The sequence below is a fragment of the Pipistrellus hanaki genome, assembly GCF_964339955.1.
Source record: "Pipistrellus hanaki genome assembly, chromosome: 3".
Classification (NCBI taxonomy): domain Eukaryota; kingdom Metazoa; phylum Chordata; class Mammalia; order Chiroptera; family Vespertilionidae; genus Pipistrellus; species Pipistrellus hanaki.
The window spans coordinates 187,875,787-187,894,676 of NC_140505.1; the positions used below are offsets into that span (position 1 = coordinate 187,875,787).

Below are 18,890 nucleotides of genomic sequence, written 5' to 3' on the forward strand. Positions count from 1 at the left end.
CTAGTTTCAAAGGTCTCTGCAGACATGGGTCTGCTCAGCTGCTTGGCGGAACCTGGTCAGCAATCCTAGAGGAGGAGCAGGGCAGCAGGGGAGGGGAGGAGGAGCAGGGCAGCAGGGAGGAGGGGAGGAGGAGGAGGTAGGCAGGGGGAGGAGCAGGGCAGCAGGGGGGAGGGGAGGAGGAGCAGGACAGCAGGGGGAGGGGAGGGGAGGAGGGCAGCAGGGAGAGCAGAGGAGGAGGAGGGCAGCAGGGGGAGGGGGGAGGGGAGGCAGAGGGAGAGGGGGAGGGAAGGGGAGCAGGGCAGCAGGGGGAGGGCAGGAGGCAGCAGTAGGAGGTGTGGGCGGTGATACAGGTGCATACGGGCAGGCAGGACAGCCTCCAAAAAAGGACGGTGTGGGGGACTAGGCCTGGGGAGTGGGGAGCTTCTGGGCCTGGCACAGACTCTGAGGCAGAGGAACCACGGGCTGGAGCTGGACGGAGACCGCTATAATTAGCTGCGTGACCTCAGGCAGGTCACAGCCTCTCTGCCTGCCGGTTCCCTGATGGTAGGGCTGCTGAGGACTCTCCGGATTCTGCGGGAAATCTCACGCTGCCTTTCAGCCGCGTGGACAGCCACTGGCCCGGAGATCAGATGCCGGCTCAGCCCCCATTCGGTTACAAGAGCAGCTTCCTGAGGCGCCTGCAGCTCAGTCTGAGTCTCTGCCCCCTGAGCTGTGGGCCTTGGAGCAGTGCCTCTGGTCGGTTCCCCTTAGGACAGGGGGCAGGGAGCACCATGCACCTCGGAGCCGTGCTGTGGCGTCCGGCCGGGGAGCAGCCATGCGGCCGTGTGTGCCCGGCCCGGAGAAGGCACCAAGCGCCGCTTCTCCAGTGTGAGCCGCGCTGTGCTCCTGCTTTTCCAAAGGGTCACATCGAACCCTCCCAGCGGGCGGCCTCGTATAGGAGAGGACACGGGGGCTCGGAGAAACTGTCTCCCTAAAACTGGAGAGCCAAGCACAGGAGAGTCTGCTGTGGCTCCCAGTCTTAGCCTCCTGTGAGCAGTGCCCTCACCGGCCGGGGCCTGGGCTAACCAACCGCCATGATGCTCACCGTGACCCAGGAACGGTGCAGATCGGCCTGTGCTTCCTCCCTCATGGCTCTCGGGCCAGCCAGAGGGTGGCCTGCAGAGGGCAGCGGTCATGAGCCAAATATTTGAGAACCTATTGTATACCAGGCACTGGGCCCAGGGGCGGGGGACACATCAAACCTCGTCTCTGACAGTGACGATAAACAGTCACAATAAACAGTCACCGTTTAAGGGCTGCGACATCCTGCAGGGCGGGACCTCACTCTCACCCGGGATTTCCCGAATGTATTGCATCACAGAGCCTTCTGGGCTTTGAGGCTTGATGTGGCCTCAGTGCTTCAGCATCTCCTGGTCAGTCCTCCTGGGGCAGAGGCAGACTGTGTCCCTGTCCCCCACCCCCGTCCACATGACCTGCTCGGTGGCACGCTGTGAGCTGAAGGGAGACCTGTAAGTACTGCGGACGGAAGGGGCCCCCTGCCGACCTGACAGCTCAGGGCAGGCCTGCATGGCGGTCTTGCAGACTCAGACCTAAAGTCACCACAAAGGAAGGTCTGAAATGAAACTTGAACTAAAAGCAGTGATGGTGGTAGTCACCTCCTAGGCCGGTATCTTCCCTGACAAGGTCAACCTTTACCTTAGCTGAGCCTGTCTATCCTAGAATCTGTGATAGCACCCCCCTGAAATGTCTGGGTAACTTGTCACTTCCCTTTTTCTGGAGCCCCTGGGGCACAACCTAATGTGCTGGGCGCCAGGACAGAGACCACAAATCCCTTCACTATCATGTTCATTGTTCCTGCGCCCACCTGAGTACACGCCATCATTTTACCTTTTACCCAACCCCAGGGTCTCCCCGCTTTGCTTTCTCCCGCCTCTCCAGCCTGTCGCCGGTGAATTCCATGTAACCCGCCTCCGTCCCCTCCTCTGATGGCAATGTGCAAATACAGAGGTACCCGCCATTCTCCGAGCGTCATCGCAATTCACTGAGGGTCTGCTTCCCAGCCTATGTCGACAGTTTGGCTCAAATAAACTCTCAATTCTTTGCAGGTCTCAGTGGTTTTTCCCGTTAACAGCACCGAATCCTCCCTCCCTGCCCACCGTGGCCGGCAGTGACCCTCCGCAGGCGGCACAGCTTCCGGCTGGATCGGCAAGACTGAGGGCACATGGGGTGAGAAGTGGCCCCTTTGGGCTCTTGTTGAAGGTAGCGCACCCCAGCCTGTCCTGACTGGTCCCGTCCCCGGTGACACCTGCCAGCACCCCAGAACTGTGTGTGAAACGCCGATGGGCCAGCAGCGGTGGGAGGGCACGCAGTGTAGCGGCTGCACCGGTCCCGGGAGGAAATGGTCTCGGAGGCCACGAGGGAGGCGGGGCTCCTGGCTCCTGGCTCGGAAGCTGAGAACAGGGCAGCTGAGCCGGGAGCTGAGTCCGGTCCTGGGGGGTGTATCGGGGTGCGACCGAGGGGGGGCCGGGGAGAGGTGGGCATGCTGCTCCACCCTCACCTGCGCCAAGGACTCGGGAGACAGGCCTGCTGGCTCCAAGCTCCCCGCTCCCCCTCAGGATCAGCTTTGGGGACGGTCCAGCACCGGCATGGAGGAGCCCCTTCAGAGCATGGGGTCCCAGAGGAAGGAGAGGGGTCCCAGAGGAAGGAGAGGGGTTCAGCGTGCAGGAAGGAGCATGGAGGCTGCCTGGGGCGACGGGGACGGGGCGTTTCACAGGAGCTGGCTGTGAGGAAGAGCGGCCGCAGTGTCTGGAAGGACAGTCGAGGGAGAGCACTCGAAATGCCATTTATGATGAGCTTTTCTCACCGAAGACATGCATGTTCACACAGGAATGTGGACAACACATGTAAGCGCAGCAGAAGTGTAGACAATGGCACCAGGACTGCCACGGACGGTACGGGGTGTATGTCCTTCCGTCTTCTTTCTGTTTCCCACTCACACCCACACTGTCCTTAAGACACTGGGCCCTGTCTGCGCCAGGCTCTGCCATCTGTGCCACGTGAGGCTGCTGTTCCCAGGCACCGGCTAGACGGGCAGGTGCCAATCTCCCGGACCACCGCTGGCGGCCACTGGATGGGGCTCCCGTGAATACCGCCTGCCGGGAACGCTGCCCGATGTGCCCCAGGGAGAGGGGGTTCTATCTGCCGGGCAGAGGGCCTGGAGGGTGTGAGACCCTGGCAGAGCGGGGGCTGGGGCTGGGGCTGGGAGGTTCTGCCATCTCTAAGGGGCACAGCCCTTCCTGTCTTAGAGCTCATTCTGCAAAGTGGAGAAACGTGCTCATGGTAAGAGGGCCGAGTCATTTGAAAAGTGTAAAGGAAACAGGTGTCATGTGATTTTATCAGTCACTGAACATACTTAGTTCCTGATGACGGTCACAAAGCTCACGCACGTACCCGTCTGCAAGAACGCGCGGGTTCCTGTGAACTCTGTCAGTGTGTCCTAGGCGGGGTGTGAGGGGGGTGGCAGCGTGGCCTCCCGCTCCACCAGCTCGGCAAGGGGCAGGCTTTGTTCTGCAGCCCGCGGGGTGGGGGGGCGGGGGGCAGGGAGAGGGGGAGAGTCCCCCACTCACCAGCCCCTGCCTCCCTGAGGGGTGCTCCCTCGCCTGGAGACACAGGAGCCAGCGGGGAGTCCCAGGGGTTGGGGGGGGGGGTCCCTATGTTGGGCAATGACCCTGTGTCATCACAAGTCACCCCTGCTCCTCATTCTCGGCTCATCACAGCTGGAGAGAAGGGGCGCAGCCAGCACCAGCCCCTGGAGCGCCGCCCTGTGGGAGGGTGTGCCTGTGAGGAGTCCTGTCTGGACCGGCTGGCTCTCTGCTCGCTCCTGACAAAGTAGGGGCGAGGCTCCGGATACTCCCAAAGTAGGGGAGAGGTGCCACCGTCAGTCCCAAGGCCCGGGCTGGCCTCAGCCTGATCCTCTTTGTAACACTTGCCTGTGCAAGAGCCGCAGACACCCACGTTTCCCCAGGAGGGTAGCGCCATGTGCCTGCCAGCAAGTTACCCCTGGGAGGAGGGGGCTGTCTGTGCCCGCTGCTCATTAAGGCAGGGGTGAGGGGGGCGGGGAGGGGAGCAAGCCAGAGGCGGGGTGTCTGTGTGTGTGTGAAGCCAAGCTGAGGGCGCCAGCGGACGGGGCCAAGCTGCGGGGTCTGGCTCCTGCCCGGGACCCGGGGACTGTCTGTGCTCGGGACCTTTAACAATGCTTTGGGGTGACAGCTTCCCGATCCCCTGGATACACGGCTCAGCGGACAGGGGGCCTCCCTGTGTCTCACACATCTCGGTGACACTTAGGCTGCGTCAGAAAGGTGTTCTACAAGGTAAACAAGTCACTGCCGTCTTCTGTGGGCCCTGACCTCGTGCCCTCCGGAGGACACAGCCCTGCTGCCTCGGTGCTGGGCCAGTGTACCGACCGGGCCGCCAACCTGAGGCCCTCCCGCCGCCGGGACACCGCCCACTGGCTCCACAGCAGACGGAGCCACACAGTGCAGGGTGCTCCCCCCCACCCCAGCAGCCCCCGCCGCCTCCTTCTGACCGGCTGCCCCTCCCTCGGGATGTGGCGGCTCCAGGGCTGCAGCTGGCACCTCCTTTGGGCCCTGGAGCCTCTGGACGCCTCTCAATCCCACGCTGTACTGAGACCAGACTCCGGTCCGGGCCTGGCCGGGCTGGCTGCCCTCTCGCTGGAGAGCCTGCCGCCACTCGGGCCCAAGGTCACGTGTTCATTCCCAGTGCAAACCGGACCCTGCCACCCCCCACTTTAAACCCCTGACATCTGCCAATCACAGTAACAACGGAGTCCCCGCCTCCCGAGCGCCCACCCCCGTCCAGTGCTGTGCCAGGGGTCCCCAGAGCCTCCAGAAACCCCGAGAAGCGGTACGAGGACACTGCTGAGCAGATGAGAAAGCCAAGACCCACGATGGTCAGGACGAGGCGCAGCCCTCGGACCAGAGCAGGGCCGTCCTCACTGGGCATCGGGGTACGGGCTTCAGAGAGCAGCCGCCTCACCAGGCCGCGTTTCCGCCTGGACTTGGGGGTTCCACCACCAGCCGAGGATTCTGCGAGCCTGAGGTCAGAGAGGAGTCCGTGTTAACATGACACCCTGCTAGGCCCCCAGAAGCCCTGCCTGGCACCCCTGCGTGCCTCGCCCACCCCGTGCCGCGGGCACCGAGCTACTTCCCGAGGCAAAGCAACGTTCCTGACGCTCTGCCCGCTCAGCTCCCCGTCAAATCTGGGGCCAAGTCTGTGCCGGCGGGCACGGCGAGCACCGGCACCGGCACCGGGACCGCTGGCTTCCTGGCTGCCTCACACCGGACCGCCCCCCCACACTGAAAGATACGCCCCTCGTCACCCCCTGGGTGCTCCACCCTGGTTCTAGAATGGCCCACGTGGCCTGGTCGGATGACGGGACCCCTGGGACCACACACATCCTTTACCTGAGCGTGGGAGCAGATGCGTCGCCAGCCGAGAGCACACCTGGGCGGTCATGGACTGCAGCCACTGCACGTCGTCAGGAATGTGGGGGAGCCACAGCACCAGTCTGCGGGGAGAAACGCAGACACAGACACGCGCGTGCACACGCACGCACACGCACCCACAAACGCACACGAGCCCCTTCTCCCACACGCCCGTGTCAGCAGGGAGACAAGTCAAAATTCAGAGAACCAAACAAAAGCTTGACAAAAGGCAGGGAGCATGCCAGACTGCCGGCCGGGCTACCTTCTACTTCCCATCTGATAGATCCCCACGTGGTGCACTTAGGCCGCTGTGTGTGTGTGTGTGTGTGTGTGTGTGTGTGTGTGTGTTCATCCTTCCTCTGACAGAGTGTGGAAGGGACGGGGGAAACTGAAAACTGAGAAATATCAATGCACCAGGAATCCCACAACCGAGGTATGTGCTCTGGCTTAACTGGACTCAAACCCTGGGCCCTTCACTCTAACCACGGAGCCAAGTGACCAGGGGCCAAAGCGAGGCCCCTTTGGATTCAGGAAAGCTCGGGGTTAACATGGGGATTCAAGGAGAAGCCTGGTTTTCCCAGATTCAACATGGCTTAAGCGGGGGTGCAGACACCACCCCCTCCTCAGGCGGTGTGGGAACCGGGGGCTCCTTCGCTGGGGCGGGAGGGACAGCGGAGCTGGAGGAGGAAGGGCGAGCTGGACTGTGAAGATGGACAGGAGGACATGCTGGCTTAACTCGCTAAGAGGAAGGGCGATGCCGGAGTCCTCCGGAGAAGGCTGAGCAAACACACGCCCAGGATCAGCACAGACAGCGCCGCCCACTGCGCTCACCTCTGCACCACCGCCACCGCGGACTCCACGGGCAGCGTCCAGGGCAGCATCACGTACGACATGACCTTCACCGGCAGGAGGCTGCAGAGCTTGCTCAGGCAGCCCCCGCGGGGTTTCAGCGCCTCACTCAGCCCTGGAAGAGACCATTGGGGGACGGGTTCCACCAGGGTGACCGCCCCAGAGGCTGCTGGGATGTCGGTGAAAGGCACTCCCTGCTGCCAGGGAAGCAGGAGCTGGCGCCTGGGGCAGCCCGGCCCGGGACGCTCTGTTCCAGGGCCTCTCCCTGGAGGAGACAGGACCCCGCCCGCCTGCCCATGGCTTCCCCCGCACCCTCTTCTGCCTGCGCCCTGGCTTCCGGTTCCCCTTCGTCAAGGCCTCGGGCGCCTCACAATTAGCCGCCTGGGCATCAGCGTCGTGTTTATCTTGGGATTTCTCCCAACGCCCATGGGTCTGGTTTGTGCCCTCCTGGGTCCACCTGGTGTCTGACCACGTGACCAATGCACCAGCATCGTTCAAGGACAAGTTCAAAGCTGTGGGTTTGGGAGGGGGAGGCAGACAGGCCCCTCCAAAAAGGAGGCTTGGAGATGGGGGCACAGGCAGAGGATGGTGTTCTGAGAGGAGGGGCCCACCCTCGGGCCCCCCAAATCCGGTGTGCCCGGACCCCAGGCTCTGGCAGCATGCCCGCTTCACTCAGAACGGGCTCAGCGGGCGTGTGGTGTTTCCTGGCCCGGACACGTGGGGAGGGGGGCTGAGCGAGGCGCCTGGTGGGAAGATGGTGCCAGGAGGGGGCCTCCCCTCCTCCCCGTGGCAGCATCACCCCCCTACCCCAACTCCAACCCCTACCCCAACCCCAACCCCGGGGAGCAGCCCTTCAGTCTCAGCAGCGCCCCCTCCCGCCCGGAGGCGTCACCTGCGATGAGCTGGGGCGGCAGGGTCTCCAGGAGGCTCTCGTCCCAGGGCAGGAGGTGGGCACGCAGGTGGGCCAGCAGCTCGGCCACCTCAGGGCTCCTCTGCCAGGCAGCCGCCCCGGGGGAGGCCGCGGGGCCCGTGGTTTCCCAGGAGAACGGGAGGAACTCGGGCGCTCCGTGGGGCACACCCGGGCTCGGCTGGGGTCCGTCACAGATGCCTACGCAGGGCACAGAGACAGGCTCATTACTCACACACCCACCCACTGTGCCAGGGAGGCCAGCAGCCACCGGACACGGCCGCCTGGTACCCGCGCAGGAGCAGCGGGATGGACGAGGGCAAAGGGCTTCCCAGGAGGAGGCGGCGTGGGCTCTGCAGCCCAGCGACGGGAGCCGAGCTCCTGGCTCCCTCTCTCCCTCGCCGTGTGGCTGCACTGTCCCTGTGGGCGGGAGGGAGAGGACGGCAGCTCATTGGTACTAACGGGCGGCACTGCCCGTTACTAACTGGCGGCACTGCCTGTTACTAACGGGTGGCACTGCCCGTTACTAACGGGTGGCACTGCCCGTTACTAACTGGCGGCACTGCCCGTTACTAACGGGCGGCACTGCCCGTTACTAACGGGGCGGCACTGCCCGTTACTAACGGGGCGGCACTGCCCGTTACTAACGGGTGGCACTGCCCGTTACTAACGGGTGGCACTGCCCGTTACTAACGGGTGGCACTGCCCGTTACTAACGGGTGGCACTGCCCGTTAAGCCTGCGTCCCCGGCCGGACTAGGAGCTCCCAGCCAGGCCCTGCAGCAGCCATTCTACTGCTTTTATCAGCGTCTCCCTTTCAGCCGAGGCAGGGAGCACAGAGAGGTTCAGAGACGCATCCACAGCCACACAGCCCGTCCGTGGCAGAGTGGGATTTGAACCAGGGTCTGACACCAGTCATGGTCCTCTTCCGCCACCCGATCCTGAAAGCGGTATTAGGCATGGGATAGGCACGGGATTGGGGAGGAGGGGGGCTGCCCCGGGAGTTGGGGCGCAGTAGCCGACACCACAGGGGCTCCCAGCTCCCTCGGACTTGGCACACAGGGTGGAGGCAGTAGCTTCAGAGGCCCCGGCTGCCCTGGCCCACCTGCTGCCGCCATCCTCAGGTTACAGACGGTCTGCCCCTGACACCCCTCGGTGCTCCCAGATTACCCCCATTTATGCTTCTCGACATCTGTCCCGGGGCCTCCCTTAGACACGCTGCTCGCCCTCTGGGACAGCACTTGCCCTGGGTACAGATGTGTTCCCAGAGGGCCTCACCTGCCCCCCACCCAGCTGCCTGAGGCCCAGCTGACATATTTGAACTCAAACCTAGCACCGAGCGTGCAAACCGAGAATCACCTAGACATACTGGACCCCCAACTCCCCTCCATACAGATGTGGAAGCAGCCAGAGAAGGGGGTGGCCTCCCCAAAGCCTTCTCACTGCTATCCCTGGGGTTCAAATCCCAGCTCTGCCCCCCTCCACAGCCCATACGTACCGTTTTCTTCCAAGAACCTCACTGCGTCTAAATACCCTCGAAGGAATAACTCTCCAAGCGTCTGTAAGCAGAGCAAACAAGTGAGTTCTGGGCCATGTGACCAAGCCTCACTCACTTAAACCGAAGACCCCTTCAAACTCTGAGCGGCCTCCATGGGCCAGGCACGGCCTCTATGTGTCTGAATGTTCTGGGCTGTTTGTACAGGAGTTGATTTCTACTTTCATAACACTGTGACCTGAGAAGATGCTTGATAGGATTCCAATCTTCTTGAACATGTAGAGACCTGTTTTGTACACTTACATGTGCTCTATCTTTGAGAATGAGCCGTGTGCACTTGAGAAGAATGTATATACTGCAGCTTTGGGGTGAAATCCCATATAATAAAAGCATAAGATGCTAAGTGTCTGGTTGTCCAGTTGGCTGTTTAACCAGTCAAAGCATAATATGCTAATGATAGGCTAAGGCTCCTCAACCACTCGCTATGATGTGCACTGACCACCAGGGGGCAGACAGTCGACCTGCAGACCAGCAGCTATGACATGCACTGACCACAATCAGAGGGCAGACGCTCTGACCAGTAGGTTGGCTTGCTGCTGGGGTCTGGCCAATTGGGCCTGAGCAAGAAGCCCTGGAGCCCTCCCACAGGCCCTCCTCAGCTGGCCAACCTCCCGCATCCCTCCCCAGCCCCAATCGGTGGGGTTCTTTGGCCTGGCCTGCACCCTCTTGCAATCTTGAACCTTCGGGGGATATCAGAGAACTGGTTTCAGCCTGATCCCGCAGGTCAGGATGTGGGTCCCCACTGGTGCATGAATTCGTGCACTGTGTTCTATAAATGTCAATGAAATCCATCTGATCCAGTGTGTGCTTTGGAGTCACTGGTTCCTTCTTAATTTTGTCTGGATGATCTATCCAGTGAAGTCAGCGGGGTGTTGAAGTCCTCTACTGTAACTGTACTGTTGTCGATCTCTCCCTTAAAGTCCTTTAGAAGCTTTTTTTATATACCTTGTTTCCCCGAAAATAAGACAGTGTCTTATATTAATTTTTGCTCCCAAAGATGAGCTAGGTCTTATTTTCAGGGGATGTCGTATTTTTCCATGAAGAATATGGTACACATTTATTGTTAAATGAAAATAAAGGAAATTTATTACCTGTATACGGTACGATAGTACGGTAGTTGTCAACACAAACCAGACAAACTGTGAATCCTACAGTATCAAGAATTTACTCATTTATTCAATGACAATCATGTCATCATCTTCTGGAACATCATCATAACAATCCAATTCCTGAATTTCCTGGTGAATTTCTTGTGACTCCATTTCTTTCAGAATCAATGGACCAAATCTCTCATGTTTAGCCTACGGGGATGCCTTATATTTCACTCAGAAGGAAACCTGTAAGTAGGTCTCATTTTCGGAGGATGTCTTATTTTCAGGAAACACGGTATTTAGGTGCTCCTATATTGGGTACATATATGTTTACCAGGGTTATATCCTCTTGTTGGCTTGATCCCTTAGTATTATGGCATGACATTTGTTGTCTCTTATGATGGCTTACATTTGAAGTCTATTTTGTCAGAGGTGAGTATTGTCACCCTAGCTTTATGTTGGTTTTTTGTTTTGTTTTTTACATTTGCATGGAAAATTTTTCCCAAACCTTCACTCTCATCTTATGTGAGTCTTTCATTCTGAGGTGGGTCTCTTGTAGACAGCATACAGTTGGGTCATCTTTTGTATCCATTCAGCTACCCTACATCTTTTGATTGGAGCATTTAATCCATTTATATTTAAAGTTATTATTGATAGGTACTTATTTATTGCCACTTTAATCCTTTATGCCTAGGTTTCTCTATTCTCATTACTGCAGACCCTTTAGCATTTTTTGCAATGCTGGCTTGGTAGTGATAACTGTTTTAGGCTTTTTTTTTTTTTTTTTTTTTTTTTTTAATTATCTGGGAAGCTGTTTATTTCATCATCTATTTTGAATCATAGCCTTGCTGGATATAGTAATCTTGGCTTCAGATCCTTGCTTTTCTTTACCTTCAATACTTCTTGTCATTTCCTTCTGGCCTGTAGTTTCTGATGAGGAATCAGTTGACAGCCTTATGGGAGCTGCTTTGTAAATTGCTTTACTCTTGCTGCCTTTAAGATTCTTTCTCTTTAATTTTTGGCATTTTAATTATGATGTGTCTGGGCCAGGGCGTTGTTGGGTTCTTGCTTGGGACTTTCTGTGCCTCCTAAACTTGTGGGACTTTTTCCTTCATCAGCTTAGGTAAGTTTTCTGGCATTATTTCTTCAAACACGTCTTATACCCCCTTCTCACTTTCTTCCCCTTCTGGTACAACTATTGTGCGAACACTGTTATGTTTCATGATGCTCCACAGCTCACTTAAACTGTCCTCTTATTTTTTAATTGTTTTTTTTTTTTCTTTTTGGTTCTCTGAGTGATTTTTTCTACACTGTCTTCAAATTCACTGATCTCATCCTCAGCTTCCCCTAATATGCTGTGTATTCCTTCCAATGTGTTCTTTATTAGTGCTATGTCAATCTTTATTTCTGACTGTTCTTTTTTCATATTTACTATATCTTCTCTCATGCTATTGAGCATCTTAACCATCATTATTCTGAACTCTATATCAAATGAATTTCTTATCTTCATTTCATTTATCTCTGCTATTGGAGAATTCTCTTGTTCTTTCATCGGGGGTTGTTTTTTTTCTCTCTCTCCATTTTGGGTACCTGTTTGAGTTTGTGACTGTGTATTAGGTAGATCTGCTGCACCTCAGGCAGCACAGTTTAAATGTCCCCAGATGATTCCCATAATCAGAGACCGGCACCTAGTCACTGAGGGGTCTGCTTCAGTTTGTCTGTGTAGTGAACCACACTAGTGAGTCCCCAGGCAAACCGGAGCACAGAGCTGAACAAACAGCCCCACTCACCTTGACATCCGGGGGGAACACTACTTGGCTTATCAGGTGGACGTTCTCTAAACAGAAGCGGAGGCTGAGCTTGGACACGTCCATATACAGGAAGTTCGTGGACTTGACCTTAGGACAGATGTCATACTCCCCAAGGAACGGGGACACAGTGATGGTCGCTTTGTCATCAAAGCAGGGTACACTGTCAGTAAACCCTCCATCCACGTACCGCTTGTGAGGGAGAGAGGAAACACATCCTGTCAGAGGCTCTGGGCAGGAGTTTCCCGGGTGCTCAGATTATGGGCAGAGGCTTCTCAGAACCACAGCTGACCCAGGGGAGGACTGGAATTGGGGAGCCTCTTTCAACACTTTTGGCTGGGCAGGCAGGTTAGGTAAAGCTGGACAGTCTGCACCAGTCAAACCAATGCCAGGAACCCTACCCGGGGATGTGACATCCTCAACTGTCCACAGACAGGACAGATGTCCCGGGTGGGGACCAATCAGCTCCAGTGGATAATGGCTGCCCTAGAGGGAGCTGCCCCTGCTGCCACACAGCCCCGCACACAGCCAGAGCCTGCAGAGCACACACTCCGCTTTGACTATGCCCTTGCAGGGCTCACAAGCAGCCGTATGTGTCTACACAGATGTTGATGGAATTCAGCCACAGCTCTGTCAGCAGCTCTGCCCCAAGCCCCAGGCTAACAGGACAGTCAGTCCCAGAGAGGATGGAGACCCTCCACCCTGAGAATGAAGCTCTCCTGAAGGGAGTTGCTGAGTCTTAAGTGTCTTATTCTTTAACTAGGCCACGGGGCACCTGTCCTCAGTGCTCTGGTGAAGATGACATGAACCAGTTCACCTTTCCGAAAGCCAGGTAATGGATTTTTGGTGAGCTTAGTTGGGCTGGAGGTGGGCAGGGTGGAGACGGGGCAGCTGTGGAATCACTGTCTCAAAGCTGAGAGACAGAAGACCCTGTGTCTGGATGCCGGAGCCCAGCATTGTGCAGGCAGGAGCCATGCAAACACAGTATAGAAATAGACTTACCACGCCTCTGAAGGAAGGAGGGATTAAGCCACAGAAGTAAGGGATGAAGGAGGAGCAGATCAAGGCCTGTGCAGATAAAAGGAAGAGAAACCACAGGCAAAGTGGTAAGCCTTTCCTTCACCTTCGGCCTCCCTGAGCCTTCTCTCTATGCGTGAGAAGAGCAGCTAGTCTGAAAGTGCTCTTTGCACACAGTAGGCACTTTATTTAATGGGTTGAATGAACAATGAACCAACCTACACAAGCTATTTCAGCCCCAAGTACATGCCCACAAGGGTTTCCCACGGAGGCGCAGCATGTGCGTCCCGGCCAGCCAGGTGCTTGTGCCGGTAAGGAACGGGCAGGTGGCCTGCACCAGCCTCTCCGTGTGACACCCCAACGTGAAACAGCTGTCCCGTGCCAGCACCCCGCGGCCCGCTTACGTCCACAACTTCGTCTTTGGACTGGAAGTCGGACACCAGCACGTTCTCCCAGTCGGACACGCGGGTGAGCGAGATGCACATTCTGCCCGAGATGCGCGTGTGCACGTCGGCCGGGAGGTGCCTGTGCAGGGCCTCGCGGAGGAAGCTGACGATGCTGAAGGACGGGTGCAGGACGCCCAGGGCCCGGCTCCTGATGGACTGGACAAGGCCTGCGAGGACCTGCAGAGTGAGGTCTGTGGGGGACACAAGCACACAAAGGATGGAGAGGGACCCAGGAGCCGGGCGGAGGGAGCCGTGTTCTCACGCGGGGGTCGTCCAGATTGAGATGTATTGAGAGGATCTCAGGCTTGATAAAAAAATATCTCAAAACACTGTGTCCTCACTAAACGGGAGAAGGAGACCGTTTGGGAGGAATACAAGAAACTTCACTGTGTCTTTACTTTTTGCATCCTGTTTCTAGGAAATGTGAAATGACAGCGCCCTCCGGGCCTGGCCCAGAGAACCAGCCTCGGGGCCCAGGTGCCCTCTCCTCACCCCACTCCCCACAGGGCCAGAGCCAGAGCCGGGGGACCTCAGCGCCAGGCGTCAGCAGGAAGGCCTGATGCTCCAGCGGGCAGAGAACACCAGGCTGACACCAGGGCGGGAGGCCTGCCTCCACCTCCAATCCGCCTCCCCCTCCCACCCGCCTCCCCCTCCCACCCGCCTCCCCTCCCACCCGCCTCCCCCTCCCACCCGCCTCCCCCTCCCACCCGCCTCCACCTCCCTCCTGCCTCCCCTCCCACCTGCTTCCCCCTCCCTCCTGCCTCCCCCTCCCTCCTGTCTCCACCTCCCTCCCCTCCCTCCTGCCTCCACCTCCCACCTGCCTCCCCTCCCACCTGCCTCCAGCTCTCAGCAGCCTGGGGAAGTCACCTCATTGCCTGCCTCTCAGTCTGAGACTGCGTTTTCAATGTGGGGCAGTGTCTCTCTACCTGCGTGGCCTGAGTCCAGGCAGAAGGGGGTGCATGTGCGCCCAGCGGGCAGGGCTGCCAGGCTCGCCTGCCAGCCAGCCTGGGTAAGATGCGCTCTCAGAAGCTCTGCCCGTCGCAGCCCCTGGGAGAGGCTCCTTGGAGGTCCGCCCATGAGGCAGGATGTCAAAGCAGGAGCCTGGGGAACAGCCTCTGCCCAACCTCCAGACCCACATTCCAGGGACATGTGGTCCCTGCCTCCTTCCCCCTGTGCTGCGGACACAGCCCCAGGCTCGGCCTGTCCTGCCTCTCCCGAACCCGGCACTGCTCTGCGCTTCAGTCCTGGGGTCACTGCTCCAGTTAAACGTTCAACCACCGCTGGCTACAGGTCACCTTGGGGTACAAGGACTGGCGTTAGCACGGCTATAGCCCGGGGGGGGGGGGGCCTGGCCGTCCTGCAGGTCACCTCCCTGCCCTTTGCTCCTCTCCCCTGCAAGAAGGCAGCCAGGGCGCCTAACCCACCTCCCACTCAGCCCAGGTTCCCCCAATGGCAGGGCTGCCTCCAGGCAGGGTTTCCTGGTCCCTGAGCAGAGGCCACCCTGGGGCTGTGTCCCACCCAGCAGCCCCTGGCTGCAGCCAGGAGTGAGCCCCTAGAAGCCCAGGTGAACTGGGGCTGATACGGCACATGATCTTCCTTCTGGGGCCTTTGGGTGCCAGCAGCTCCACACTACCCCTTGCTCCCAGCTCTACCCCCTGACTGGGAGCTCCAAGCAGAGGAGGCTGCACCCTAGTCCTTTAGGCACAAGCCCACATCCCTCCCCCGGCCCACCCCGGCTTCCACATGCACAGAAGTTAATTCCGACAAAACTCAAAGGGCACTGAGTGGGGTGAGCATGGCGTGGGGAGGTCCAGGGACCCCGCCAGCCCCTAGGAAGGGCCTGGATCACTGGGAAGGAGAGGAGATAACTTTCAAACCCTCCTTCACGCCCCCCCCCCCCCACCTCCCCAAGCCAAACCTGCTGGTCCGCAAAGAGCTGCCAGCTGCCTGAGACTCCCCAGGGCACGCGCACAAAAGGCGCGGGAGGAGGGGAAGAGATGGTGGTGGCGTCTCCAGTCCCTTCAGTTCCCAAACAAAAGCAGGTGCCCGCCGTGGGCACGGGACGCAGCCCACATCTGGTTGGTAAGACCCAGAGCAAATCGACCCTCCCGTGGGCACTCAGCTCAGGGAGACCCAGCAGAGACGGCGGGCACCACCGGGTCCAGCTCCACCCTCCGCCTCCCGGGTCGCATTCCCTGCAAGACCCAGCTCAGGCCGGGGAACAGGGGAGAGAAAGGGAGGCGCTCGGGGTTCCCGCGCCCGGAGGCGCCGCTCCCAAGGCGCGCCCCTCCCAGACTGGGCGACCGAGCCCACCCGCGGGGCGAGAGGACGCGGCGGAGGGCATCTGCCTGGGGGCGCCCCTCCGCGCAGGGAGCCCCGCAGCCCGGACGTACCCATGGGGATGCGGGCCAGGAAGGTGACGCCGTGCAGCGCCCCGGCCGAGCTCCCGAAGAACATGCGCGCGTCGCGGAGCAGGTGCGGGGCGCGCTCGCCCAGGCAGCGGGTGGCCCCGAGGTGGTAGAAGCCCAGGAAGCCGCAGCCCGAGAAGGACAGGCTCCAGCCGCGCTCGGACCCGCCCATGGCGGCGGCGGGCCGGGGCCCGGGGCGCGGGGTCTGAGGTGCACGGCCCGCCATCCACTCGGTCTCTAACCACACTGACTCCCGCCCCGCGCGCGGCCGCCGGGCCGCCGCCGCCGCCGCCGCCGCCGCCCAGGTGCTCCCCGCGTGACGTCAGCGCGCCTGGCCCCGCCCCTCGGGCTAAGGGAAGGAGCCGGCGGCGGACAGGTGGTCCTACCCGTCAGTCATTGCACTCCTGGGCTGGGAGGACTTGGGGGCGGGGTTTAGGAGGGGCAGACCGGCTGAGGGGCGGGGCCTAGGGGGGCAGACTGGCTGAGGGGCGGGGCCTGGGAGGGACAGACGGGCTGAGGGGCGGGGCCTGGGAGGGGCCGACCTGCGCCTGAGGGAGGGTGGGGCGTTTTCCCTGCTCCAAATGACAGGGATGGGCTGGAAAGAGACAGCGCCCCCTGCAGCTCCTCTTCATCCTGAGGTCAGGGAGGAGCAGCGATGGGGTGGGCCGCCCGCTGAGGTCTTTTTTTTTTCTTTTTTTAAAAATATATTTTATTGACTTTTTATAGAGAGGAAGAGAGAGGGATTGAGAACCGGAAACATCGATGCCAGAGAAACATGGATCAGCTGTCTCCTGAACAGCCCCCACCGGGGATGTGCCCGCAACGATGGTACATGTCCTTGACTGGAATCAAACCCAGGACCCTCCAGTCCGCAGGCCGACGCTCTACCACTGAGCCAAACCGGTTTCGGCAGGACAGCCTTTTTTAAAGGCACAGTCCAGGGGCCTTACTGCATTCACAAGGTTGTGCACACATGGCCATTGGGAATTCGCACATTGGTTTTATCTCACAGGACAGAAACTCTACCCCATGAAGCCCTAAGCCCCCTCCCGCCTGCCCAGCCCCGGCCAGCCCCGGGCCAGCACTGACTTTCTGTCTCTGAACTCCTCGCCAGCAGGGAAGTGGAATCACAGGGGTGGGTCCTCCTGGCACTGGCTGCTGTCACTGAGCATAATGTCCTCAGAGCCACCGGGCGGTAGCCTGGGTGGGAATCTCCTTTCTGGTTCAGCTGCCTCTCACTCCGCAGCATGTACTGACGGGGTTCAGGACACACCACCCCAAAGGCGGCCCCGTGGCGTTTGGGTATTTGAAGCTGAAGGACTTGAGAAAGGGCAGGGCGGGCAGGACTCTCGGCCAAGCGGCTGGGCAGGTCATGGGCCCTGGTGTGAGAGGTGCGCCCTCTGCAGGCCCGAGGCCGTACGTGCCTCCAGACGCAGAGCCACAGAGTGGCATTGGAGGGGACAGGTTGTGTCATGTTTCCTCCAGGTCCCCACCCCGACCTCATTGCCTCTGTCCCGTCACGTCTTTCCAGAACTTTCCACCCTTCACCCAAGCAGCATAAGAGCTGCTCTTCTCGCTGGGCCGCAGGAGTGCTCTCCACCTCGGCCTCCCAGACCCCCGAGCTCCCTTCGCCCACCCCATCGCTGGCCTCTCTCCACCCACCCTGCTCTGGGGGCCCTGTGCCAGCCTGAGGGCCCTGGGAGGGCCCTGCTGAGGCAGGTGGCCACCTGACCTGACGCCACCGTGTCCTCCCGGGGCCCTGGCCTCTGTGTCTGTCACCGGACCGGTCACACAGGGTGTTTGCACCTGTCTCCCCGCTGGGGCTGCAGCCTCCCGCCCGGACTCCGGCTGGTGCGGTGTCACTCCTGTCTGCTCAGTGTGACGGGATAGACAGGATTCAGGGTCACCGGCCCGCCCCGGGTGCTGCCCAGACGTCACCCTTTTCAATCCCCGTGACAGCCCCGGGAGGGACCTCACGTCCCCACTTACCGATGGCGGAAACCACGGCGATGACTGCCCATCAGCGGAGCGGGGTCACGAGGTGAGCGGCGGGTGAGGCCGGGCGTGAACCCAGGCTTCAGAAATGGCCTTTGCCTCGGGGCCAGGCACGCCTCCGGGGTGCTGAGGGACGGGGCCCCAGGAGTGCTCTCCCCAAGGAGAGGGAGGGGACAGGGGGCTCCCAGGGAAGAAAAGGTGGGGTGCAGGAGGCAGAGGAGATGCTTGGAGGGGACTTGTCAGAGCCTGGCGGCTGGAAGGAGAGGCTTGTATTTCAACCTTTTAAGGTGAGGTCTTCTTTTTGTTTTGTTTTGTTTTTTATTTTTAAATAGTTTTTATTGATTTTTGGAGAGGAAAGGAGAGGGGGAGAGAGAGACAGACAGTGACTGTCAGGACTCAGGGCCTCAGAGAGAAGCGGCATTGGAGCTGGGCCGTGGCGGCTAAGGGAGCATTCGCCAGGCAGGGGAGCGGAGAGGGGAGCCGAGGGAACAGGCTCCCCGGGGCCTCACAGTCTGGGTCTCGGGTCCGGGGGCATCGCTCTGGGGAGATGCTGACCCATCAGAGCTCCTGAGGCAGCCAGGACGGAGCAGGAGCTGGGCAGGGAGGGCAGGTTCGTCTGCTGCCGGGTCTGGGGGCTGCCAGCCGCCTCCTGCTCCTCCTGATTCCCAGGGGCTGGGCCTGTTGGTCGCTGACACATGTTTAAACCCCGGGCTCAGGTGCCCTGCGCCCAGATTCTCCAGCCGCGGCCTTGGCCACCGGAGCCGATCCTCTGCGGCCATGCAGGTGGAGGTCAGGGCAGCGCTAGAGGTCTGTTTCCGGGAACAACGGTTAGGTTGGGACGCATGCCTCTTTACTCCCAAATATCTCCGTGTTTTTCCTAAGAACAAGGACTTTGCAAACTTGGAAAATGTATCCCCACGGTGCTCTTGTTTCATTCCCGGCTCACATACAAATTCTGTCAATCGTCCCTCAGGCCAGGTTCAAGGCCAGGGCCAGAGACTGCCCGAAGTTGCCGTGTCCCTTTAGTCTCCTTTCAACTGCCTTTGTCTTTCGTGATCTTCACTTTTCTCAAGGGCCCTGGCCCGGGCGGCAAGGTGGTTAGAGCGCTGGCCGCACACGGAAGGGTCGTGGATTAGATTCCAGGTCAAGGGCAGGGAGGTGGGTTGCGGGTTCGATCCCGGGCCCCAGTCAGGGCACTTGTGGGAGGCAGCCGATCCATGTGTCTCTCACATTGATGTTTCTCTCCTTTTCTTGTTCTCTCTCTTTTCCTCTCTCCTCCTCTCCCTTTGCCTCTTTCTTAAAATTAATGGA

General features: G+C 59.6%; 1 protein-coding gene across 1 annotated transcript; it reads right to left on the reverse strand.

Annotated features, from left to right (window-relative positions):
- Positions 1-3,362: 3,362 nt before the first annotated feature.
- On the reverse strand, positions 3,363-15,902 carry PNPLA3 (patatin like domain 3, 1-acylglycerol-3-phosphate O-acyltransferase). Its single transcript, XM_084878163.1, has 9 exons — positions 15,570-15,902; positions 13,135-13,367; positions 12,716-12,781; positions 11,696-11,905; positions 8,758-8,818; positions 7,246-7,461; positions 6,336-6,468; positions 5,484-5,587; positions 3,363-5,113 (listed from the first exon to the last, which is right to left on the reverse strand). The coding sequence occupies exons 1-9, from the start codon at positions 15,808-15,810 to the stop codon at positions 5,052-5,054; spliced, it is 1,326 nt and encodes a 441-aa protein (XP_084734289.1). The 5' UTR covers positions 15,811-15,902; the 3' UTR covers positions 3,363-5,051.
- Positions 15,903-18,890: the final 2,988 nt, after the last annotated feature.

What these genes read in the sequence shown, in the direction of transcription:
- PNPLA3 (XM_084878163.1), bottom strand. Translation starts at nt 15,810, where the DNA reads ATGGCGGGCCGTGCACCTCAGACCCCGCGCCCCGGGCCCCGGCCCGCC. An exon ending in TGTTCCCCCCGGATGTCAAG is followed by an intron (nt 8,819 to 11,695) that starts GTGAGTGGGGCT and finishes CTCTGCTTACAG; the next exon opens with ACGCTTGGAGAGTTATTCCT. An exon ending in GAGGTTCTTGGAAGAAAACG is followed by an intron (nt 7,462 to 8,757) that starts GTACGTATGGGC and finishes TGCCCTGCGTAG; the next exon opens with GCATCTGTGACGGACCCCAG.